The sequence below is a fragment of the Sinocyclocheilus rhinocerous genome, unplaced genomic scaffold, assembly GCF_001515625.1.
Source record: "Sinocyclocheilus rhinocerous isolate Xijiao unplaced genomic scaffold, SAMN03320098_v1.1 scaffold1619, whole genome shotgun sequence".
Taxonomy (NCBI): Eukaryota; Metazoa; Chordata; class Actinopteri; order Cypriniformes; family Cyprinidae; genus Sinocyclocheilus; species Sinocyclocheilus rhinocerous.
Window position 1 is genome coordinate 51779 of NW_015649446.1, and position 27289 is coordinate 79067.

Sequence of the window (27289 nt, forward strand, 5' to 3'; positions counted from 1 at the left end):
ATTATAAGAACGGATTGGAGCACTATATTATTGTTTTATGTAAAGCTGCTTTGTCAAGGATAGCGCTCGCCAACTTGCTCAAGGACTCCTCTCTGTGCCAATCACAACAGGCTTGGCCAGCTGACAAATCAGAGCAGAGTAGGTTTATGGAAGGGATGGGTTTGCTCCGAACTTGCTTGGAACAAATCGTTTCAAAATCATTGGCAAATGACTAATATCAAATGTATATTCTGAGAAAATTACAATGTTTTCTGACCTTAGATGCATTTAAACCTGTTGTAGGGGACTCCAACACAATATTAGGACACTTTAAAATACCATATGACCTGCTCTTTACATATGAAAAACGTACTTACAGTCTGTGAGTCAGAACAGCCGTCACAACGAAACACACAGCGCCTTCACGACATGGTGGCAGCAGCAACAACAATACTACAGAATAAAAGTTACGCCTTCTTTCTTTGCGTGAACATTTGGGCGGCATTATGCAAATCTTCCCACATCGTGATGTAGACATGTGGGGGCGTGTTAGAACGAGCCGTTTTAGGTAGGAGTGGTTGACTCTTAACTTTTATAAAGAATATCTCTTTGGATTTGAGACTTTAGTCTTTGCAACTTTACAGATCTTCTTTATGCACCAAGAGCTTGTAACACTTCAAAGAGAAAGGAAAAATTGAAATCGCATCATATGACCCCTTTAATGACCAATATCTAGAGAGCAGCGTGGCCAACATATACATATGATCTAAGTATAATCTAATATAAGTTAATGACAGCAAATGGCATGCACAAAGGGGAATGAAAAGAGTGTCATTTTGGTTTAGTCATGAAATGTCTGGAAGTCTGTGCAAGGAGCTGATGGTAGTCGAAATGGCCTTAGCCATATATTTCTAAGAATGTGAGCTAAACTGTTTGTGAGTGGTTAGTGTGTGTGTGTAAGTATTCAGACCGTAACACACTCCTCCCTGTGCTTGGTATCCAGGTTGGCAGGGTATACACTCATAGGATCCAACAGTATTCTCACACTGTTCATTAGAACAGATGCTCGGGTCCGAACATTCATTAATATCTGCATTTGAGAGACAGCAACAGTATAGACGATGAGACTCTAAAAAACATTCACCGACATTTAAAGACTCCTAATAAAAAACAGAATTAGCCATATTTGATGGACAGGAACTGTTTATAGGTGTCTACAATTAACATTAAGTGTACTGTGTCTTTGCACACTATCGGTGGGTGTCCTCACCTTCACAGAGAGGCTGTCTGCGGGATTTGCTCCGGAAGCCCGGCAGACACTCACACTTATAGGAGCCATGCAAATTAGTACAATGCCCTCCAACTCCACAGATATCGGGCTTAGAGCACTCGTTTATATCTGAAAACATGCATGCAAACAAGTGTTGGCCACCTGTATTGATATGCACATACGTATAGTAGCTGTCCACTGTCTTTGAACAGACAATGCTAGTCACTTACCAATACATCTGCGTTTCCCATGATGCACCACAAGTTTGTAGCCAGGGTGACAGTTGCATCTGTAGGAACCCACGGTGTTAAAGCAGGTGCCTCTACCACATGGCTCCAAGTCACATTCATTTTCATCTACAGAAAGAGTGAGAACATTGTATATATTTTTATAGAATTCTTTATTGTGTAATATAATCATTTTTATATATACCCACATTTATATGTGTACTCACCCACACAACTCTTTCCTTGTGCATGTGGTTGATATCCAGGGTAACAGTGGCACATGTAACCATTCTGTGTGTTCACACACTCTCCATGACCACATATATTCCTGTTCAGCTTGCAGTCATCCATTGCTGTGATACCCAAACCCCAAACACAATCATAATTGTGAGAAAAAACAAAACATTTTATAACATTTAATAACATTAATTTCTCATTAAATTACCAAAACAGAACTTTGCATAGACCAATACTGCAGAGTTAACGGACAAGCTGTCATGGAACTCACGTGAGACCTGCGTCTGGGCCACTTCATGTGAATCACTCTCTGGAGGCACATGGACTATGGGAGGAGTTGTTGGCCTGGCCACAATGACTGAAGAGATGGAAGCAAAAATGGAGAGGTAGGTAAGAAAAAGACACATTTTGAAAATAAATAAATACTTAAAAGATTGTGAGTAAATGAAAAAGAAGGAGACTGAAAAAGAAATGCAGATAATTAATGTTATGGACACTACATTTTGCATTTTGTGGTGATATTTGCACTACCATTTGAGCTATGGAGAAAGACACAGCACTACACTTTCTAAAGTGTACCTGGGTGGCGAGGCCCGTGCGTGCTGATTGGTGAGAGCTGCATGGGCGTGGTTGTCTGAATTGGGACTTCCTGTTGACATGAGACCAAAATCAATTAAGTGAACTGTCTACAGCTGATCTTCCTTAAAGGGGTCATATGATGCGATTTCTATTTTTCCTTTTCTTTAGTGTGTTATGTAGCTTATTTGTGCATGTATAAATCACAATGCACTGGGTCATCTGGCCAATCAGAGCAGACTGTGCTTGTTGGAAGGGGGGCTTTGTAGAAAACGACTCGTTTGAGAGAGGCGGGGCATAGAGGAACTACAATAATGTACAGTATTTGAAAAATAATGTGTTTTTTGAACATTAAAGTATGTCAACATATTCTGTTACACCAAATACACAAAATAATGATCTTTAAAATAGCATCATATGACCCCTTTAATTCTATTTATTAAAACTGTGACTGTGAGATTTCTGTCAAAGATGATTTTTGATTTCTGTTCTTCTCTCCATTGATAGTTCAGGCATAAAACCAGAATCTTACCGGAGGCTTGACCTCTGGAATGCAAACACAAAGATACAATCAACAATCAATCAATAAAAAACATAGCAATCAAGCTTAAATAATCTTTATCTCAGAATTGATTCAAATATCTGTACCAGTGTCAGGATTAATGTATTCAATATTGGTCAAAAAGGGATGAATGGACAGAGTGCCATGATAGGTCAGGAAAGACATCCCCTTCCCTGCTGGACAGATCTTATTAAAGGAAGCTAGAGAGACAGAATGAGAAAGAAGGAAGCATTAGAGAGAGAAAAGCCAAAGATTAATTAGTCAAAGATTCAAAAACTTCTCTAAAGATACAGAAACATGTTCACAACAGGATGGGGAAAAAATCAGAATTGAAAAATTGACTCCATTTCAATTCATGAGCTAGAATTTGAATTCAACTGGCACAAAGGAATATGAATTGGAATGACAAGAGGAGGAATTTACTGGATTAAAATAAGAAATTCAACACAGGTAATGAATTCTGGGAAATTAAGTGTTCTTCCACCCTGATCCACAAACGTTAATACAAAATGTCTATATATGTAGCATTTCAAACCTCTCTTAAATATTTAAACATCAAAGTTTAAAACATTTTCCAAAACGTCCAAACAAGGCTTTTTAAAAATACTTTTCTAGTTTAAAATGACAGTTTACATTTTTTTTTTCAAATTCAAGAACTGAATTAGAAATTAAAATACATTCTCTAATCAATTCTGAATGGTGCATATCCCCCACTCATTAGGCACACTCACCTGTCCCATCCTGTGGGCACCTCTCGCAGTTACTTCCCCATGCTTTACCCACAGTGCAACAGCATATCTCCTGGGAAAGGCGTGTTGGAAGAGCATGCTCACATTTCCCTGTTTCCGTAACCATCCGATAACAGAGCCCCTGCTCGACGGTTGCTGTTGATGCTAAGAGAATAAAAAGATCTTTATGATGGTTTGTTGAGCATACTGTATATTTGTGTTACATGTGAGTTTGCACACATATTTATGTCTTACCAGCACAGTGTGTCCTTTCTGCCAGTACATAACCAGGTTTGCAAGTGCAGCGGAAACTTCCCTGTGTGTTTAAACATTCTCCATCCTGACACAGCCCCTGCATCATACATTCATTTATGTCTAAGGCAGAGAAAGGAAAAAGATGCAAAAGAATCATTAGTATTTGTGATAAGTTCATAAAAATATGTCCAAAGTAAATTGAGGAGTTTTTTTTTTTGGTCCTGTACAAGCCATGAGTAAAATGTACTAGAAAAGAGGAAATCGGCTTAGGATCAGGGTGAGTGTTAAGATTATGTTCATGGGTAAGATTCAAGATTGCCTAACATTGCCTACAATGGTCAAAAGACTACCCTTCAAAGAATTCAAATTCAATTAAATCAAGGTAAACTAGCTGAGAAATTTCATGTCAAAGAGAAAGCTCTCAAGTCTCTTCTTCTTGTCAAAGTTAGTTTTGTAACTGATTCTCCAGCTGCCATTGTTAAGGCTGTTAAGTAACTATTGCAGTCAGAGATGGTGCTGATGGGTTTTCCATCATCTAAGAATTTCTGAACCTGAATTACTAACAATGAAAATAGTGATGCCAGAAATAGTTTCTTTTTGATTTTTGTAACTTCTTTCAATTGAGAAGCAGGAGTAATCTATATATAATAATAATACTAATAATCTATTGTATATTGGTACCTGCAGTTTATCCAGTGCTATTCACTAACTTTTCTATGAAAACATAAAGGCAGGTTTTTACATCAAGTAGATGATTTAGGCTCAATGTCAAAACATTACCAGAGTTTTCTGACTTATTTGTAATGCATGGCCAGTGATAATGGCCTCAGGCTCATTTGAAAAGACTTGATATGGAAAGGCTACAACACAGACCTTTTCTTTCAGTACTGATTAGTGTGTCCAACACCTCAGCCAGGGTTTAATGTTCCCAATGATGTCAAAAATTCATTTGATTTTCCTTTGGACCACAACTTTATATATAGTGTTCTCATGCATTCAGCCTGGGAGCTAAACTGTGTAGCTCTCTGTTTATCTGGATTACACAAGCTGAATAATATCTATTCTCATACTCAATGGGTATTTCCATCTGTAACATTCAAGCAAAAGCTTGTTTTAGCAGATAACACCCAAAACAGTATGCAGTTTGTGAACTGCTGTTGTCTTCATCTTAAATTCTACATCTTGTGCAATTTGCTCTGATTGCATTGTTCACCTTTCATTTCTTCTGATTTCTCCTAAATCTGAGAAATGTTTCCACTGAAGAGGGCACCTACAGTATATCAAATGTCTGAAGCATCTGCTTGTACTAAAACCTGACAGATGTTGTTAGTCATTTTGCTAGTGTACAATTTATTCACTTGCCTCATCCCAACTGAGCATCTCCCTCAATGGGATCATAAATGGAGCTTATCACTGAATTATCTGATATTTTATGTTCCTTCTGCTATTATTCTGATTCTGAAACTATGCAGGTCTATATACCACAGCAATCCAAACTGTCTCCGTACTGGCAAAAAGTCCTTGACTTCTGTATCTGGAATGGATATCAGGACTGCCCTACTATTACTTGCATTTCTAGGATAAAATACTTTTTAACACAGCAACTTCAAATCTTTTACCAGACTAATTGCAGATTTCTGTAGGTGTTTAGGAAATACTGTCACAACATTTCTACTATAGGGGACCATAGAGGGAGTTGATGTAGCTTTAAAGGGGACACTGGATGCCCATTTTCCACAAGTTGGTATGATTCTTTAAAGGAGACATATTATGCCCCTTTTTACAATATGTAATATAAGTCTCTGGTGTCCCCAGAATGTGTCTGTGAAGTTTTCGCTCAAAATACCCCACAGATCATTTATTATATCATTTTGAAAATGCCTATTTTGAGTGGAAGCAGAAACACGCTGTTTTTCGTGCCTGTTTCTTTAAATGCAAATGAGCTGCTGCTCCCCGCCCCCTTTTCCAGAATAGAGCTGTGCTATTACAGCTAGGACCTGCTAAAAACATCTGTTTTGGTTCTGATTATCATGTTTATCGCGCTGAAATCATGAGTTTTAAACCATATTAGTTTAAACTTCTAACATACGGTTTTCTGAGTGCACACATCCGGTACACAGCGGCTGTCACAGCATGCGAGTACTAAACTAAGTTCTCATTCACACACAAGTTTACCTTAAAGGGGTCATATGATGCGATTTCAAGTTTTCCTTTCTCTTTGGAGTGTTACAAGCTCTTGGTGCATAAAGAAGATCTGTAAAGTTGCAAAAACTAAAGTCTCAAATCCAAAGAGATATTCTTTATAAAAGTTAAGAGTCAGCCACGCCTACCTAAAACGGCTCGTTCTAACACGCCCCCACACTGTAAACCCGAACAGTACTACTAACTTATAAAGATTAAGAACACTGCAATTATCTGATTGGCCGCTGCATTTATAAGCTCAACAGAATGGTGTGTGATTGATTTTAATGCGCAGCGCTGTAAAAAACATGTCTGGCTCTGCGCCACTAGCAGCTGGTGATGTTTTACTTTTTTCCATTACTGCCACCCACAGGACAAACTGCGCATTGCACCCAATATTATTTTGTGTGATACGATTCCAAATTTAGTGGGGCCAGAGCGGGGGCCAAGCTTGTTGTCTACCCCTCGGCCCCCCCCCTAGAACCGCCCCTGGTAAATTACAGATTAACCCTTTCGCACGTGAGTTTAAAATATTCTAGCTGAGCCCCCTGCATAAGTTTTTTTAGGTGGCCGTTATTTTAGAACCTATCGCCTTATTGTTTCCATGGCGACGCGTCATGCTTGTCATGTAACACAACGCAGCCACAATAGCGCTGTATGACACATGGAACGCTTTTATTTAATTTTTCCTTTTTTATTCAAAATATTCACAAACATGCTCACTATATTATGAAATATATGATATTCCGATTCTGAAATATGTGCAAGTAAAATGTATTTGGTAGTTTAAACACTTTTATATCGACCGTGTTAGTTGATCTATACCGGGTGATGGGCGTCGCCATGTTAGTTCGTGCTGAATCCGAGCTGTGGGATTTACAACGCACAAATTCATCCTTTTCTCCCGAAACACGTTAAAGTAGGTCTCTGGTGAACTGGGAGAAGAATAGAGTAAATGTTATTGTTACCTACACTATGTGTATATGATATCAATAAAACATGTCGTCAGATTATATTTGTAATGATCGTTATTGCCGTTTCCATAGACATCAGCGTGTGTTTTACAAACTATAAATGTATGGTTTTGTTAGTACTTATGTTTATTTAAATGTCTGGAACCTAAAATAAGCATTATATGGTTGAAAACACTGAATATTTGTGATAATATGACAAGCGCTCAGTGCGTCCGATCTGGCTCCGCGCCAGCCAAAGCGCAGAAGCAGATTATACACTTTTTAACCTAAACCCACCCCTACCCCTAACCCTACCCCTCACAGAAAACTTTCCGCATTTTTACAATTTCAAAAGTAAAAAAAAACTTTGTTTACTTTATTTTTATAAGTTTTACAATTGAAGACATCCACAAATTGTGGTTTTTGCCGATTTTGTCAGGTTTTGCTCACTTTCAAAATATGGTTAAGTAGGTACACACACACACACACACACACATATGATTCCACCCAATCAGCTTATCTTTGTAAAATGGAACAGCTTCTTAAATAACTGAATGTGCACTCTTAACTTCAGCCAATCAAGCATTATATTATGATATTATGACAATTAAGCACTATTTAATGATAGAACTAGTGATTAGAACTAAAACTTGGTAACCATGAATGAATGCATATTTGTCATTTTAACTGAACTTAGGACTGGTGGTGGTGTTTAAGATATTGTTGGTCATAGGTAATAGTAATTATTATTAAAAGATACTACTACTACTATTATTATCTGCTGGGTTCATGAAGATTAATCACGTTGTCAGCGTTCGCTCGAACTGATTTGCTGAAACCAAAACAGGGACGGTAATAGATATCTGCTTTATATCGGCCATCGGCCACCCTGCTTTCCAAGATATCGGCATCTGCTGTCAAAAAAAACTATATCGGTCGACCACTATTCAGAATGCATATTTGGAAGAGAAATATATTCATAGGAACATTTCAGCAGGTTGATAATAATTCATGTTAAAGCAGAGAATATGACTAATTGTTTAAAAAAAAATCTCCACCCCTAAAACCTAGTATAATCTGCTTTCTCATAAGAAGCGGTCTGGATGTAGTTGCGCTAAACGCTGACCGAGCCGTACTGAGTAAAACGTAGAAGTAGTTGTGCAAGTAGTCCATTTCATCTTCAATAATATTTTCATATTTAAACTGTCGGATGTTTCAGAGATTTTTATTGTGGATGTGGAAAATTGTTCCCTGTCAGTATTTTTTTAAATATATTTATGAAATAAATAGCACATAAAATATGTCTCCTATATGTTTCAATTAACAATCTCATGTGCCCTTAAACCAGTTTAACTTCAAATTAAATCTCAAATATAAAAAAACTCTGATTTGGCTATGTAGCAAATAGAAATATAAACTATTTTTCTGCCTGTGGCTGGCTGTGATATTTCTTCTAAACGGCATGAGAAAATGTTTTGGCAGCCGTCTAGTTTGTGTTCATTTAATGCTTATGGATGTTTAACATATCTACAGTTTGTAAAACCTATACAACACACACAATCCAGCATGTACATACACATTACCTTGGCAGTGAGTGCTGTTGAGTCTCTTGTATCCCTGAGGGCATGTGGAGCCAAAGTCCTCTACTATAGTCTGGTGTTTCCCAGCATCTGAATGAGAGAAATTCAGACAAATTATTAATCATTTCTACTACTAAAGCATCTGTACTAGGCTAGCTGCTTTGATTGTTTGATTAAACCAGAACATGAAACAATGAAACATCAAACCAATGAAGGGAATGTAAGACAAAGTTAAATATGAAAGTGGTGGAAGACATTGAGAAAACTGATGAAGGAAGTGTCTGTGAGGGGATTTAAGTGAGAGAAAAACTGGTAGCATGGTGTGTTGTGTGTGATGTGCTTCACTTCTGTGTGTGTGAGAAAGAGAGAAAAGGGCCGCAGTGGGAACATTTCTCTGAAGCTGATATTTTCTCTTCTGTATAAGAACATGTGAGAACAGAGACAGAGTGGCTTTCCAGAAAGGCTTTTGCCAAAGCCAACATTTTTTTTATCCTTTTTTCCAGCCTTCACTTTTGTTTCCTTTTACTGCAAAGGGTGTGTCATTGGAAAATACGGTGAAGTTGGTGAGGCACGAAGACACTCGCAGACATTCACACACATTCGAACGAAAACACTAACACACATCCGCTCACACACAGAAGCGTTCACCAGGCCAGGATCACCATCTGACTGAGCTCTGAGACATCAAATGGGTTACAGAGAGAAAATAGGAGTGGAAAAAAAGCATTTTTCTTCTAGCCCATATTGAAACTTAACTCCAAGGCTGCAATGACACATTCCACTCGTCAAGCTAAGACAGGGTGAATTTATAAGGAAAAACAGACTTGAGCAGTGGGGCTGTGACATGAACTGTTACTTTTTAAGAATTAGTAATGAGAAGGGAGTTGTTTTTGGCTTGACACACACTTTGATCTTGGACAGAAACAGTAAAAAGCAACTCCCTAAGAAAAGTTATATTATATAACAGAAATTATTTGAACTTACAAGGTAGTGATGGGCATTTGTAACATTTATTTTGGCCCCAGGAATTACCCACACTGCCACAGCAGTCTTCCTGATTGGTCAGACCAGGGAGAGGATTACTACTACACTACAAAAAGAGAGAGCACAAATTAGTGTCTTTTATTTTTTATATATATATATATATATATATATATATTAAAAAACATTCATAGGCAAATCAGATATTCTGTATCATCTCATCTACTTCTGTCACTCACAGCCTGTTTGGGTGTGGTTTCCTGGAAGCACCTCCCTTTGGGCTTATGTGTCTGTGGAGGGAGGCGGGTCACAGTCTTGGTACTGTGAGGCTTGTTCTCTGATTGGTCGAGAGGATGGATGACAACTGAAGTGTCTGGCGTGTGAAGAACACGGACATTGACCTGCACTGGAAAGATGAATGAATAGAGACCCAAAAAGAAGGAAATACACAGTTATTTCTAAATAACTTTTTAATTATAATGAAGTGTATGTCAATAATGAATGTTTATTTCAAGTAGTTTCCAAGGCCATATTTCACTTTTTTTTTATAAAGAAGTTTTGATAAGTTTTCATTCAGTATTTTATTTTATTTCAGCTTTATTTCAATTAAAAATAGTATACAATAGTATATTAGTATACAATAACAACACTGTAAAGACACATTTATATTGACCTAGATGGCAAATGGTCACATTTCGGATCACTTATTAGCTAGCTGTGCATATGCCTATACATATACCTATACAGGCTAACCATTCCAGACTGAGCTACAGAAGCACAGAATGTAATAGAATGAGCTTTAGTCATTCTTTTGATAAGACTGATTGATATTTCTGCATGGAAATATTCTCACATTGGTTTTACATGTGTACGCATGTAAGCAAATGAGACCACAGTTCAGTCAAATTAAAAGTGAAAATGTCCTGTGTGCTAATTACCTTCAGAAGAGTGATGTCCAGCGCCTTGTAGAGTGAACACAGAGTGTGTCTGTGTCATCTGCTGCCGCCCACCTGTGCCACCAAGCTCTGACAGACTCTGGGACTCAGGCATCACCTGGAGAGAATAATTTATTCTCAGTTATCAATTATCAATCTAAAACAACAGGATCTAACAAAACCCTCAAGAGACATCAGACATAATTAGTATATTCTCTCTATCACAACTGGTTTTGAACCATCCGTTTGTCTGTTTGGAATCAAGATGACAACTAAAAAAAAAAAAAAAACATTTGAATTTTACAAAGGATTCAGAAGAGTGATGTCCAGCGCCTTGTAGAGTGAACACAGAGTGTGTCTGTGTCATCTGCTGCCGCCCACCTGTGCCACCAAGCTCTGACAGACTCTGGGACTCAGGCATCACCTGGAGAGAATAATTTATTCTCAGTTATCAATTATCAATCTAAAACAACAGGATCTAACAAAACCCTCAAGAGACATCAGACATAATTAGTATATTCTCTCTATCACAACTGGTTTTGAACCATCCGTTTGTCTGTTTGGAATCAAGATGACAACTAAAAAAAAAAAAAAAACATTTGAATTTTTCCAAGGATGCATTTACAATTAAGTCTGTGGAACACATGGTGTGAAGGAGATGCTCACCTGCAGGGTGTAGATGGGCTGCTTGTTGCCACGAGAAGCTTGAGTCCGAAGTGGGAACTGGCAGAGGCGTCCGGTGAAGCCTGGTGGACAGAGACAGTGTGTGCGGGTACTGCATAATCCTCCATTCATACAGGTTAGAGGACACACCACTGCAAACACAGACAGATTACAGATTAGACATGACATATCGGGTTTGAGAATATTTAGATATTATAATTATTATTATATATCATGTCGTTTATATATTATTATTATTTCTTGTATAGTTTACATATTAACTATATAATGTAAATCAAAAACATACATAGAAGGAGTCAATACATGACAGCCACATCATCCACTGTGATTTAAAGAGTGAAAATACTGAGAAAAAAAGTTACAAAAATAAGCACATACTAATTCTTTCTGAGGGCAGAGGCTTTTGCAGACTGCTTTTTATTATTTTTCACAAAAGCACAACACCTGGTTACGTGGATTCAGCATACCCGTTAAGAGCTACTCTATAAATTATTCAAGACTATATTTGGTGGCAGCTGATTGAAAGGTAGGAGATGACAAATAAAATGTTTTATTAAAAAATTATTAAAAATTATAAAATAATAGTTGATGATTTAACATAAAAGACAATAATGACAGCAAGCAGGAAAAAACTCAGAGCAGAGTGTAATAGTTCCCAAAATTATGGATTTTATAGTTTTAAAATTTACAATTTGGAAAAAAGTAAAACCCTATATGCTAAATTTTTTAAAATTTATTTTGTAAAATAAAAATCTATGCTGTAGTGGAGTGTAGTACTAGATAGTGCTAGCAATGCTTTTAAATAGCAAGAAAATAAATGAGCAAAATCTAATCTCAACTAAAATACATGATAAAAACAAATATCCATTAAATATCTGTATTTAAATTCCTGTAACCACACATGCAGATTTAGACTTCTAGCCCATAATCAGCAAGAATTTATATTTAAACATTTATTGTAACATCAAGTTCCTAGTTTTAGACTTACTATTTAATATGTTAATATGTAAACAAGTATTTTCATATTTAGCCCTTGCTAAATTAAGAATATGGAAGAAAATGTTGTCAGGAACACGATTTATAGACAATCATAAAAATAAACAATTTAAAAGCATTTTAAACAACACGCATGAAGTCAGTGGACTGCAAAGATCTTGAGAGCAGATGTGCAAAACAATACAAAAAAAATCCAGATTCTTGAATCTAGACAAGCAAGGGGCATTTTGAAGAGCACAAAGACATATGATCAGGCTGGCAGTAGCAATCTGTGGCTCACCTATAGCTTGATGAGGACAACACACGGAAACAATTACAGCTGGCCGGAGTCTGTCTGCGTGCGTATGACTACCACCCACACACCCTCAGACTGATTCAAGCTCCCACACCACCACCATTCTTACTTTACATAAAAATAGGATGGCTTTATAAGAATGCGCTTATGAGAGAGAGAGTGAAAGCTAGAGAGAGAAGGGGAACACTTGAAGCAAAACCAAGCCAGAAGATAAATATATATGACAGACACAAACAATCACGTTTCTAACAAAAACAAAAACAAACCGCCATATGAGTAGAAAAAGTAAAATAGGGCTCAACGATTAATTGCATTTGCGATAATATCGCGATATGAAAAAACACGATTTTTCAATCGCAGAGACTGCGATTACACTCAGGTTTCTTTCTTACTTTATTGCTTTCTTCCTACCTTTCTAATGGTCCAGTAATCATAGCAGAGACATACTGAATGTAAAGTGCCATTCTGTCAGCGTGTGCATGTGAACCATGAAGCTTTAAAGCCTGTGTGGGTGTGGATATATGGCTGTGAGTGATTTTCTGTGTGGAAGCTTGTGATTTTGCCTATGATGTGCATATGTATTCATAACTGTGAGTAGATTTGTGCGTGCGTGTGTGTGTGTGTGTGTGTGTGAATGCTTCAGTGTGTCTGTGCTTGCTGAGTTAATTGCAGTACTCAAGACAGACAGAGGTTTCGAAAATACAGCTTTAGACTTCACTACATCACTAACTCACACACATACATGTGACTTTCCCCAGCAGCATTTAGTTCACAGGGAATGTGTTGCTTTTGTAGCATATCTTGCCCTCTCTTACACCCAAAATCTTAGTTTGATCTGCCAAATCTGCTTCGACTCGCTTTGTTTTGCTTATAAAATATTTACTTTAATCTCAGAAAGGCCAGAACACTGACAAAAAGCTCTAGAAATCTACAAATATATTGTGTGCTTATGATTTCGGAGGAATGTCAAATACTTTCTTACTCTTTGTCTGAGCTAAAGAGCCTGTTAATGGATTTAACAGACCCAGTGTGTGTGTGTGTGTGTGTGTTGATGGGTGGGGTGTATACGATAGGACAGACCATGTGATGATTTTCTGCGGGTTAGTCAGGGGTGTGTCTGCTGTGCTCATCTAATCCATTGCCTGTCTGAAAATCACCATGTATTTACAGTAAGAAGCTGAACGCTTCATACCAGCTTTCTCACACCTCAGAATAAAAAGCAGGGCAGTTGAATCCATAAACCTGCCACAGCAGTGGATAAATCAGCTTCACTACAGCAGGGTTCACATCAGGTCCCTGAACTGCCTTAATCTGAGACACGCAAGGAATATAAATAACCTTTTACTGATTGTGTTCTTAAAACATCTTTGCTCAGCAGTTAAATATTTAAAATATTTATATTTTTGTTCTAGCCACCATACTAGTAAACTCTTGGGTTGATGTAAGGTAATATATTGTGGATGTAGGTCAACCTACTTGGTGTAAATCACGAGAGTGAGCGACCTTAGCCTCAGTCAAATGCCAGCTAAAAGCTTATTTAAAAAGCATCCTGTGCCAAGTCAAAATTACATGAGATGTCTGTAAATATGTCACTACTTGTAGCCAGCCATACGATTAGAGAGCAAACTGCTTTAAATTTCTCATATAGGTAAAATAAAAAACTATCTTGTCCTCTCTATCTCAATAATAACTCAGGCTATGCTCAGATTTACCAAGATAAGTCTGCCATCAAGTCAGCAGTTTCATTAAGAACTCTTCATTAAGAAATTCTTATCAGATTCTAAATCAATGTAAATGATCCATAACTAAGTCTCTCAAGATATTAAAGAGCAACTTCTGAGCAATAAAACTGCAATCTCTTTGTGACTCTGTGATTGAGGAGGAACACACATTGAGCACACTGCAAATTACATATAAAAGCCACATACACTACCATTCAAAAGTTTGGGGTTGTTAAGGTTTGGGGTTTTAATGTTTCTGAAAGAAGTTGCTCACCAAGACTGCACTTATTTTATAAAAAATACAATACAAATCTAATATTGTGAAATATTATCACATATTAAATTATTATATTTTAATATATTTTAAAATGTAATTTATTCCAGTGATGGCAAAGCTGAATTTTCAACAGTCATTACTCCAGTCTTCAGTGCTACATGATCCCTTAGAAATTATTCTGATATGCTGATTTGGTTTTTAATAAACATTTCTTAATAAAATTTTTCTGCATTTATTTGAAATAGATTTTTTTTAACACTTTTGGTCAATTTAATGTGTCTTTGCTGAATAAAAGCATTATTTTTTGAATTGTAATGTATGTGAATAAATCAAATCAAAGAAGCCAAACTTTAGCACTATCCATCAAAAACTGTTAACACAATATTGTTGTCAGTCAGCTCTGTATCTCTGTTCCTCAGTGTAGACTCTCATTCTGTCTGTTAGTGTTTATCTCATCTTGTGCTCAATAAATGTCTTTAACCCAAAATATTTACCGTTTGCAAGCAGAGGTATGAAGAAATGTATGTGCTGAACTCTCTCTGAAACCACATGTACACACACACACATACAAACACACACACTCTTCACTCACAGAGAAACACACAATTTATGTTACACAGCAAACCGCTGGCCATAAACTGTTTTTTCAAAACAAATTAAACAACTAGGTATAATTGTTTCAGAGGTTTAGAAGGAAGGAGAGAAAAAAATGAATGGAGGAATGAGTAAATGACAGATAGTGGAAAAGGAAAAAATGAGACTGTTTAAAATATTCACACAAAGAAGTGTAAGCTGTTTTCCTATAATGCACCAGTGGCTGAGAAGGAACTAGACCATTAGGTGTGTGTGAGAGAGGAGTACAGTACAGTACCATTGATACAGTGGTGCAGAAGCAAAGAAATGTTCACATTCCTCAGATACCCTGGCGCAAAGGCCAGCAAGCTCAGACACATACCAACTAACTTACCTGCTAACAACATTACTAGCAAAAACACTAACAAACCCTCCCATTAAATTATATGTTAGCAACTATAATTTAGTGTTATAAACACAAACATACGAAAAATATAAAAGTGGCCATTAGTGTCAAAATAGAAGGTGGGGCAAAAGAAAATTCAACCTAATTCGGTTTCTTGACAAAAGTCTGGGACTGTTTATTTCTGTGGGCAGCAAAACAATAAGCACACACCCATTATAATACTGAACCCAAGTTTCCCAAAAATATACTAACTATATATAATCACTATCAGCTGTGTGTTAACCCTGACAGTCATAAAAACATCAGAGAGACTTTCAAAATGCACAGAGAAAAGTCTGGAAAAGAGAAGAGTGAGTGTTTACTGAAACGGAATGTGCATGTACTGTACTGTACTGTATATCAACATACATAAACAAACCCACATACAAATATCAAACCAACACAAATATTAACATTCGAGCATGTATGGATGCCTTTTTCTTGTGAATACAGAGGCATTTTCTTTCAAACATTTTCCATCAGAACTAGACAAAAGGTTTAGCAATAAAAGCTGTTTGACTTACTTCAAAGCACCTCCACGTTTGTCATGAGTCTGACCTAAGCTAAAAATATTTTTCAAAATAACTTTCATCCACAGATCTTACAAAAAAACACATCAAATAAAACATCAAACCAGTGTGGGGCAACCTCTCTCTTTCATCTCAATGTTTACATTTTCCTGCTATGACACAGGTCTTGCAAGCTTCTTATACAGTCACATGGGGGCCAGAACGTGTCTGAAAGCCAAACAGATGTGAGAATGCAGGCAGCGTGGATGGATGGAATGCTGACAGGAGACTGTGACTGTGATGTCATCATCAGCGCTTGACAGGTATTTGTGTATTTATGGAGAGAAAGGAAGAGGAAAGGGGACATTTAGAATGGAAATGGAATATTATGGAAAATGTCATGTGCAGAGGGAAAATAAGCCAGACACTGCAAACACTAACTTTTATACTATACATTAAGACTATGATGAAATGACTCCTTGGAAATTTCTTTTTTGAGAGTTGTTGAAAAATAGATGTATTTGGAAGCTATTTGTACCTTTTTTTGGAGCGTGCTACTGTGAATCAAGAGTGATCAAAAGAGTCTTGATGTGGTGCTTATCTGTCCGTGTTTAACTGAAGTTAAGGTAAGGTTTAGTCTGACTGAGAAAATATTGATGTTTTGGTGTCTCTGTTTGCAATGACACCAATGAAAATTAAAACCAGACATGATGTCCCGGGCCCCTGGGGACATCACTGCCTCCTACTGATCTATGATTAGTCTGTGATGTTATTATATTAATCAGTAATATTTAAACGTCTTGGCCTTTCCTTAGTCAGGGTAGTGCCATTTTTAACTTTTAACAGGAATGAAAGCAAGGCTGTGAGGGATTGAAGTACAGTGTGCTTTAGGGCTGCACGATAAATCGAAATGGAATCGAGATCGCGATTCGACAGAAGCTGCGATTATCATGCGTATCTTTCAGTGAAGCACGGTTCTGTGATCAGCAGTAAATCTCCATCCAAAGGCCAGAGGGCGCTCTCGCGCTGAAACTCCAAATACGCCTCGCAGAAGAAACCCAGAAAATGCCTATCGCTGCAGCTGAATAAACAGAAGATTAAACTGGTGATTTTTTTGCGTAACTTGTCAGTGAACTACGGCTATGTGTAGTAAATTCTGCTCCATCTAAAAGCACGTGATGATGATCTCCTGCTGATTACAGAACCGGCTTTTTTAACAAAATGCGCATGACAATCGCATTCGATTAATCGTGCAGCCCTAGTGTGCTTAATGGATTGTACCGTTGTTTAACAACTTGTCAATTGTTCAGCTGACTAAACATCTTTTCAAAGAAATTTTCATAGACTAAAACTTCATAAAACAGTGAGTTGGGAGTTTTTAAAATGACGTGATCTAGTACCTTTATACAGTATGTACCAATGTAAAGACTGTAGTCTACCCCTCACAGCAACGTTTTCATCCGTGGAAAATTCTAAATGGTGACTGCCCTGACTAAGGGATATAGTTCACCAGTTCAAAGATGTTTTGAAGAACTGTTTTTGCCTATATAATAAAAGTCAGTGGGATCCAAAACAACTCTGGACCTTATTGACTTTCATTGCATGGACAATGAAAAACATTCTTCAAAATATCTTACTTTACGTGCTTCAGAAGAAGAAAAAATCATACAGGTTTGGAACGATGTGAGGGTGATTAAATTATAACAGAAATGTATTTTTTGGCTGAACAATGGCTTTAGATACTGAGCATCACAAAGGGACAATGGAAGGGATGTCTAAAAAAATTAAAGTGTCAATGAAGCATGTAAAGAATTAAATTAGTCCTATCACTCAAAAACCCTGTCTACCATCTTCACATGTTTTCACTTCTGAATAACTACAGGGTATGTGGCCAAATAACAAATACACATACATATGAAGACATTCCTCTGCTCTGCTTTAAATAACTGCCCTCATTCTCACAGTGAAAAGCAGTGAGTTTACTCTGAGTAAACCAGAATGCTTGTTTAAGGGCCTGAGTTTCAATATTGCCCTTTTAAAAAGCCCACAGCTGCCACCTCTCCCTCAAAGACAGACACTCACTTATACACAGTGTTCTCTTATCACTTTCCAACACAACCTCTAATTGTGGTTTCAAAGTCTTAGACTGGCAAGACCAATTATGCCATCTCACTCTGCTCTTCAATCTTCTGCATAAGAAATGCATGGGGAATCTCTACAAGGAAGAATGGGAAATATGATCTACAAAAAAAAAAAAAGCAAAGGTAAAAAAGGCTGGCAAGGGGAAAGGACTGAGAAACCAGAGGTTGATGATACAGAACGTAATAACTACTGCACTTCATACTTATGAAAAATGGTCGATGACCACTGACTCATACGCTCTCAAACACACAAGGATTGGCATGCTTCTGGAATGTTCGACTGGATTTCTGACACATTTTCCACTCTCAAACTGCTCCTTTGTGGCTTGCTGCATGGATTTTCCATGCATAGCCTGAGCAAAATGAGAGAAGGGGAGGAATAAAGCCTGATTAGCCCCAAAGACTTCATGTATCTAGTTATGTAATAAATCTGGCTCTTACTATTGTGTGCACTCTAATCACATCATTTACCTAGCACTGCACTCCACAGTGGTCAAATAAAGAGGGATTGCAGACTGTGCTGTAAGAAGAACCGAGTTAAATAAAGAAATGAACAGAAGTCCCCAAAATACAAGAAAATATGTGAGGCTTGCATGTGAAAGAGAAGCAGTGTGTGTGTGAATTAGGACTGAAATAGGCATTGGGTAGTGCTTCTGTGGCATGCTGGCATCATTCTGGGCACTCTGCAGAAGTGGAGGATGGTTTGGGGTTTACACACCTCTCACCACAAAACCCAGATCCTGGCATTGACAGACAGACAGAGGAACACAAAAAGAGAAAAAGAGGCTGCTTTCTCAGTACTTAAAGGGGTCATGAACTGAGAAATCAAAATTCAATTGTTCTTTTGACATATAAGAGGTCACTGTACAACAAAAACATCCTGTAAGTTTCAGAACTCAAACTTTCTTGTTAGTCTAAACACAGCTTGTATTGAAGCCAATCTGCCAGAACAACAGGATGTGGAATGTGCCACTTTATGACATAATAGTGTGGCTAAACCCCGCCTCCACAGAAGATGATCAACGCCTGCTTCTACATCACTGCCTGTTTAGCCCCGCCCACCGATTCACACATGTGTAAATAACGAGAAAGACAAACGCAGGTCTATGCAGAAAAAAAAACGATAAAGATGGCTCAGAAGACAACAAGATGCTGTTCAGTGCCAAGTTGTGGAAAAACACTTTGCATTGCCTTCCTTCTGATCCCAGGAAAGAGTGGATGAAGTTTATTTTTAATGAAGTTCCAGACCATGTCAGTGAGAATTAGGTCCTTTGTTCACTTCATTTTACCACAAATTTGTTTACAAACAAAGCACAATTCGACGCAGGATTGAAGATTGAAGACGGAAATTAAAAGATGATGCTGTGCAACTATATTAGATACGACAGTAATGTCGCACCACACAAGTGTGAATAACTGTTTTTATTACGTGGTCACTATTGCTTTGTCTGTTATTACAGATCGTTTGATATGTACTGAGTATTTATGTGTTTTGAACCTAAATCACAGCAGCGTCCAAGGATGTAGGCAATCTGCCACACCTATTCAAACAGAGCGTTCAGATGAGGGGGGTCAATACAGGACAGAAAATAGCCTATTACTTCTAAATGATGATGTAAAATTTGATAACATTATTAGTAGACCTCAAAGAAAAGTACAAAATAATAAAAAAGGCAGTTCATGACCCATTTAACAAACTGCTATTGAAACTGTCAGTAAATAATCAAATATTAAATAAATAGTTCACCCAAAAATTACAAGCTGCTGAAAATTTACTTAACCTCAGGCAATCCGAGATGTAGAAACACGCAGCTTTTCACTTCATAAGATGTTAATTGATTGACTGGAACTTGTGTGGTGGATTATTGTGATGTTTTTATCAGATGTTTGAACTCTCATTCTGATGGCACCCATTGGCTGCAGAGGATCCATTGGTGAGCAAGTGATGTAATGTTAAATTTCTCCTAATCTGTTCCGATGAAGAAACAAACTCATCTACATATTGAATGACCTGAGGGTGAGTACATTTTCAGCAAATTCTCATTTTTTGGTGACAATTCCTTTAACAAAAAGAAAAGGTAGAGACTCTGCATATCAAATAAGATGAGTCGAAATGTGAGTATGTCTTATGGTCCCTGATTTTCCAGACGGTATGTGCAATCCATGACTGAAACCACAAAGTCTAAGTCAGAGAAAAATGTCAAATGTATGAATCAGGCTTTAAGCAAAAGGTAAAATACATCCTGACGAACTCATTGTTGACATTAAAATAAAGGCTTATTGTAATGATGATGATTATATAGTTTGAGTGTAGCTGCAGTGCTTATTTCCACTGAACACCATGAACTCTGGACTCTGGACAAGGCTAAGCTAGCAAATGAAATTCCTTGTGAGGAAAAATTTAGGTCTGGTGAAATTAAATAAATAAAACAACAACAACAACAAAAACTTCAACCGGTCTGTTGGGTAGCATTATTAAAGAACTTTTGGGTGCTTCTTGTCTATTCTCATAATCTTGTAGACAGACAAATTCTCAGATTGTCATTCAAACAAAAGGACTTGTGTTAAAGAATAAGAGTATGAGAATGTGTCCACATTATAGACATTACAAATCATTTTCGTGTAGAGTTAGGGTTAGAAAGGTCAGGTTTTTGTCATCTAAAAATTCTGCCAAAATTCATCGAAGTGTCTGTGAGAATTAGAAAATGACTATAGAGAGTTACAAATGACTTTCAACTTAGTAAAATAAAATATTTTTCTTTTACAACTAGCAAAACAATGTAATTTATCTGTAGACAAAAGATAAACAAATAAACAATTACACCGAAAAGGATCTGTTTTTTTTTTTTTTTTAAATCTGTCAAAAAAAATTATTGGCCTATGTCTAATTATAAAGCTGTGCTTGTTTTAGAATCAGATTCTAACAAATCAGAGAATATAGGTCATATAGAATTAGAAACTATAGAGAGTTACAAATGACTTTCAACTTAGTAAAATAAAATATTTTTCTTTTACAACTAGCAAAACAATGTAATTTATCTGTAGACAAAAGATAAACAAATAAACAATTACACCGAAAAGGATCTGTTTGTTTTTTTTTTTTAAATCTGTCAAAAAAATTATTGGCCTATGTCTAATTATAAAGCTGTGCTTGTTTTAGAATCAGATTCTAACAAATCAGAGAATATAGGTCATATATGATGTTTGTTATTCAGAAAGTAAGTCTCCTATCCCACATCCTTATACACTCACACACACCATGAACCACAGATGCTCTTGGTCAGAGTCTTAGAGCTTGATGTGTGTGGACTTCTTCAGACTTCCATAAATGTAGCTTTCACTCAGCAGTGACTCAGCTTCCTCCTTTATTTTTTACCACATTTATTTATTTTTGGACTCAACACATTCAAAAGCACACAGGCATCCAGTAGGCAAAATTAGAGAGAGCAAGAGGGAGAGAAAGAAAGACAACACACCAAATGAACCAGCTGAGAGGCAGAACTAAAATAACCATCACTTTCATCACAATACTGATGAAAAACCCAGACAAACATGTTGAGCTAAACATACCCACACACACTTATAGATATACTCTCTAAGTATATCAGCTACTGGCATTCTTTACTTGAAATAACAAACTGGTGCAGCAGCCCTTGCAGAAGGGGGTTTCTCTTACTAACATACACACACAAACTATTTTAAGGGTGTGTCGACTGCAAGTGTGTGTTTATGTGGACAAAGAGAATGTGAATGTACAGTACGTGTGTGTTTAAGAGAAGAGAATATGTGTGTGAGCAGTGCAGATCTTGCTGCGTAGACTTTATGGCACCATGCCTTACCACATCCAATCTGATACAGCTCAGAGAACGAGAGCTACGCTGCCAACCAGACAATATGCAGAAACCATTACCAAGAGTGAGAGAGAAATAGACGGAGAAAGAGAGAGAGGGGGTTATTATTGCATTTCCACTCACAGACTCACATGCCATAGGCTATATTCAATCATAAAGTTTGTACATTAAAGGGACAGCTCACTCAAAAATAAAAATTCTGTCATAACTGATTCACACTTCCAAACCCGCATTACTTACTTTCTTAGGTGAAACATAAAAAGACCTTAGGCAGAATGACAGGCCCAGTCACCACTCACTTTCATTGTATGGAAAAAAAAGACGCTATGAAAGTAAATGGAGACTGACAGTTTCAGTTACTAATATTCTGCCTACATCTCCATTTGTGTTTTTACATCAGAAATAAAGTCAGGCAGGTTTGGAACAACATGAGGGTAAGTAAATATATAATTCAAGTCATTCAAGGCGAAATGTTTATTTTTAGGTAAACTTTGGTTTAACTTCTTTAAGGTCCTTCATCCAAGTGTGGCAAAAACTTCAACAATAGTGCTCGTGATCAGTCCTGTCAGCAAACCAAACCGAATAATGACCGTTATAAACTTGTTTGAATTGACTTACCGACTCTGAAGCCTGGCCCGGTCAGTGTGTCCGCCGACTGTCCGTTTTCACCGATGAGAGTCGTGTTGTTACCCTGCTCGCAGGTGTCCTGACACTGGCCCTTCAGACACGTCCGTTTGCAGATGAGTGGCGCGATGACCACTTTGAAGCGCTCGCGAGTGGACGCGCGCTCGCCGCACAGAGCCAGCCGCTGGAGCGCGAGCCAGATGAGGAGCAGATGGGAGAGAATCAGCGAGGGCATGCTGGCATCCCTCAATGCCAACACAGGGCATTCACGCTACCACCCACAGTATATCGCCGAAAAGCCTGAGCGGATCAGGCAGTCCCTCCTGGAGCCCCGTTTGGAAAAAGTACGCAAGCACGCGCTCTTTTCCCAGGCAGCGCTGGCAATGAAAGTCCTCGCGCAGAAAGTTGTCCTGATGCCTTCCTTTCCCGTTTCAAGTAGGAAACTTGAAAAATTACGTCCGGTTCGGTGGATAAAAAATACAGATTATCCGCATCGAGGCCGTTTGCGACATTTTTAAAAGGCTTTTTAAAATTCTTACATGTTTTAAAAGGCAACCTGGCAGTGGAATAAGGTGGAAAAACTCCTCATTCCTTAAGGCATAGTTCTCCGTCGCTGCGTGGATGGCGTGTGTACGCATCGCAGTTTGGGAAAGTTTAGGAGGAGGAGAGGCAAAGCGAGAGCCAATCCAAGGGCAGCCGAGCTGGCGCAGGGCCAGAGCAGTACAGGAGCGGGACTCACAGCGGTTTTGACGTCGGTGCTTTTCCTCGTCACCTTCCTTTCCCCTTATTTTGAACTCATCAAGCGCCCGGTGACGGTGCTGCGCGCGATTTTCCGCTGCAGACACGGTCAGTAAACACAAAAATGAAAGTGGAAATGCCAGCTAACAGTATGCGCAACACTAATTTCTAGTGTTTACTATTGAGCGGCGAAAGAGCGCAATTTACCACATGTGATTTCCGAATCTTGAAAGACGCCCCCAACAACAAAAATCTACCTCTGCTGAAAAGGCCTATGCTGGTTCACTTGGTCTTCCAGCTTGGTCGGACAAATCTGTTGAGTGGTTTTAGAGAGATTTTGTCAGTTTGGACAGGCTGGGAGACAAGCTAAACTGCCTTCAACCCAAGGCCATTACCATGGGACTGTTTTTAATTATAAAGCACAAAGAACTAGATCAGCGAAGAAAATTCTAGGTCTAATTCTAGCTAGGAAGTGATCCTTTTTAACTATTTGCAAATACTATTTTAAAATATGCATACATTCATATTTATTTGTATTCATTTATATTCTATATTATGAGTAATTATGCAGCAAAAATACCACTTAGTATTTTTCATAAAGGGGTCAAATTTAGCAATGGTTGTAAATATTTGTAAATAAAACAAAGATTATTGGAGTATACTTTACAAGAAAATGCTATTTCAGTTTCTCTACTTAAAAATGTCATGTTTGATTCGATGTGTTACTTTCTTAAAAATGATTTGTGTAATGTACTAGCATTTTCTGAGTGAAATTTGTTTCAAGGTAAATCCTACACAAACACACGTTTTCAGTGTGTTCTTGTTACCAGATGAGGAGAAAACATAAAACTAAAGCTGTTCTTAAATCGGACCCCCAAAAAAAGGAAACCCAAGAGAATGTGATTTTATAGAGGACATGCATAAACAAGAAGGGAGAGAGGGAAAATGGGCAAGAAAAAGTAGTGAGAGGATGATGGAGAGGCAACGTTAGAGAAAGTGAGCTGAGTCACTTCCTTTAAGAAAAGTGAGAATGTTTGCTTTCAGTCACTGAGGAAATGACTGCATGAGAGCTCCTCTCTCTCTTTCTCACACACACACACCAAGTTCACAGGCAGATCTTACATTTTTGGCTACACATAGGCATGCAGCTCTAAAACCCAAAACAGACATGCGCAGTTGCTCAAACACACATAGGAATTTTATGCTAAAATACACACATGCACACAGAGAGCAAAACATATAGAAAAAGCAAGTTGTTGCATGCCAGCCTCCATTTTTTTTAACACAGATATAATGCATTTCAAAAGCAACTTTCCTTATAAAGTCCTTATAAAATATTATACTGCCAGTATATTAATAATTTCACTGTCACTAACAGGGTTAAATGTTTAGTGCCTTTACAGAAAAAAAATTATTTGGTAAAAAAAATAATATGAATATACTAGATTCAAATTATAGTGCAATAATTAATGCAACAGGTGTCTTAAAACAGCAACAGGACACCAACACTTAAAAAAAAAAAGTTAAAAAAGGGGGGGGGTTCACAACATAGAAGAGTTCCTAAAAAACCTCCCAGTGAACAGTTCTTTAAAAAGAACCATGTGAACAACATTTTGAGAGTCTGAAGAAGCCTTTTCCACTATACAAACAACCTTTTGTGAAACGCAAATGTTCTTCATGGAACCATAGATATCAACAGAGAATCTTTATTTTCAAGCATGAAGGAGAACTCTCACAGCAAGACAACCTCAACACCACATACATGACTAGCTCTGTTAATGAAAAACAATGCTTGTCAGAATAAGCACTATAACAGTCTGATGACACAGAGCAGTGAGACGAGCATTCAGCCCAACAAACGTTACCCTCAATGTGACATTAAAACCTGCTTACCGCAGCATGGAGAGCAAGGACTGTGGTCTGGAGGCAGGGTGTGGGCTCAAAGAGCAGAGTGGTCCTGACTTACGTCATAGAGACTATAATCACGCCTGAGCGGACACATGAGTCACTTCAGAATCAAGAAGGGAGGAGAGCTCTGGCCAAACATCAACTAAATGTGGCTGACCGATGTCTCATCGTCTGGGGCAAAACAGCACAGTGGATTTTAACAACGGAAATCTCTGGGGGTTGAGGAGATTGACGGGGAACGGTAGAAAAACAAGCCTGACAACAGATATAAACAGATTCTGTGTAAGGTACAATTCTAAACATTTTTTATACTTAGATGATGTGTGACAAATTGAACTGGCTGGTGTAAAGCTGATGTTACTTACACATGCTGTGGAATTACAAAATTTTGGGGTCAGTAAGATTTTTTTTTTCTCGAAATAAAACACTTTTCTTCAGCAAGGACACATTAAATTAATCAAAAAGTGACCATTTATGTTACAAAAGATTTCTATTTCAAATAAATATAGTTCTTTTGGACATTATATTCATCAAAGATTCCTGAAAAAAAAAATCTACAAAGATATTAAGCAGAAAATATGTTGATCGATAATAAAAGAAAAAATAATGTTGAGCACCAAATCAGTATGTTAGAATGATTTCTAAAGGATTATGTGACACTGAAGAATGGAATAATGGCTGCTGAAATTTTAGTTCACAGGAAATTAAATTTTAAACTATATTAAAACAACATTTTAACATATATTAAATATAGAAAATTTTTATTTTAAATTGTAATAATATTTCACAATATTCCTGCTTTTACTGATCAAATAAATGCAGATTTGGTGAGCATAAGACATTTCTTTCTTTTACCAACCCCAAACATTTGAATTGTAGAGCACAAAAATTCAAATGACTATATATGACTACAAAAAAAAAAATAATCTAAACGTTAGTACAGGATAACTTACATTATTGATTCTTAAAGGAACCAATTAAGCCTTACTAATGCACTAATTATAACGGATGTTGTTCTCTTGGAAATTATAGATATTTCCATTTTTCCAACATAGATGTGTTCAAATTCAAAATTCAAGTAGTTAGTCTGTTGTTATCCTGTGAGTCAGGCTGTCTCACCCCAGCATAACCCAAGTCAACACACAGAAAAGAAAGACTATTCATAAAACTGTAAACAAAGACTATATATATGAATACAGTCAGAGGAAAATGTGTCTAATTTCATCCCAGTCATCACTCCCTCACAAATGGCCCTACCTATAACACTGTCCTGTTTATTTGACCAAGTTCATGAGCCCGGTTTACATACATACAGTATACACTAATGTACACCTGTTCAACTGCTCATTAGTACAAATATCCATCTAGCCAATCACATGGCAGCAACTCGATGCGTTTAGGCATGAAGACTTGGTCAAGACAATCTGCTGAAGTTCAAACCGAGCATCAGACTGAGGAAGAAAGGTGATTTAAGTGAATGTAACTTTGAATGTGGCATGGTTGTTCGTGCCAGACAGGCCGATCTGAGAATTTCAGAAACTGCTGATCTATTAGGATTTTCATGCACAACCATGTCTAGGATTTACAGAGAATGGTCCGAAAAGGAGAAACTCTAGTGAGCAGCAGTTCTTGTGGGTGAAAATGCCTTGTTGATGCCAGAGGTCAAAGGAGAATGGCCAGACTTTGAGCTGATAGAAAGACAACAGTTACTCAAATAACCACTTGTTACAATCGAGGTATGCAGGAGAGCATCTCTGAACACAAAACACATGAGATAGGCTACAGCAGCAGAAGACCACACCAGGTACCGCTCCTGTCAGCTAAGAGCAGGAAACTGAGGCTACAATTTAAACATGCTAACCAAATTTGGACAATAGAAGATTGGAAAAAGTTTGCCTGGTCTGATGAATCTTGATTTCTGCTGCATCATTTGGATAGGGTCAGAATTTGGCGTAAACAACATGAAAGCATGGATCCATCCTGCCTTGTATCAACGGTTCAGGCTTGAGGTGGTGGCATAATGGCACCACACTTTGGGCCCCTTAGCACTAACTGAGCATCGT

At 37.6% G+C, this 27289-nt stretch overlaps 1 protein-coding gene across 1 annotated transcript in view; it reads right to left on the bottom strand.

Annotated features, from left to right (window-relative positions):
* Positions 1-23446, bottom strand: part of LOC107710572 (latent-transforming growth factor beta-binding protein 3-like) — a 35607-nt gene extending 12161 nt beyond the window's left edge. The window contains exons 1-16 of the mRNA XM_016515376.1: positions 22575-23446; positions 11131-11279; positions 10468-10582; positions 9769-9935; positions 9533-9638; positions 8552-8638; positions 3835-3954; positions 3583-3762; positions 2938-3051; positions 2822-2835; positions 2293-2362; positions 1985-2071; positions 1704-1829; positions 1480-1605; positions 1250-1378; positions 950-1069 (exon numbers count right to left, since the gene is read on the bottom strand). Of these exons, the coding sequence (XP_016370862.1) occupies positions 950-1069; positions 1250-1378; positions 1480-1605; positions 1704-1829; positions 1985-2071; positions 2293-2362; positions 2822-2835; positions 2938-3051; positions 3583-3762; positions 3835-3954; positions 8552-8638; positions 9533-9638; positions 9769-9935; positions 10468-10582; positions 11131-11279; positions 22575-22815 (1951 nt within the window). The 5' untranslated portion in view covers positions 22816-23446. The remainder of the gene's footprint in view (positions 1-949; positions 1070-1249; positions 1379-1479; positions 1606-1703; positions 1830-1984; positions 2072-2292; positions 2363-2821; positions 2836-2937; positions 3052-3582; positions 3763-3834; positions 3955-8551; positions 8639-9532; positions 9639-9768; positions 9936-10467; positions 10583-11130; positions 11280-22574) is intronic.
* Positions 23447-27289: the final 3843 nt, after the last annotated feature.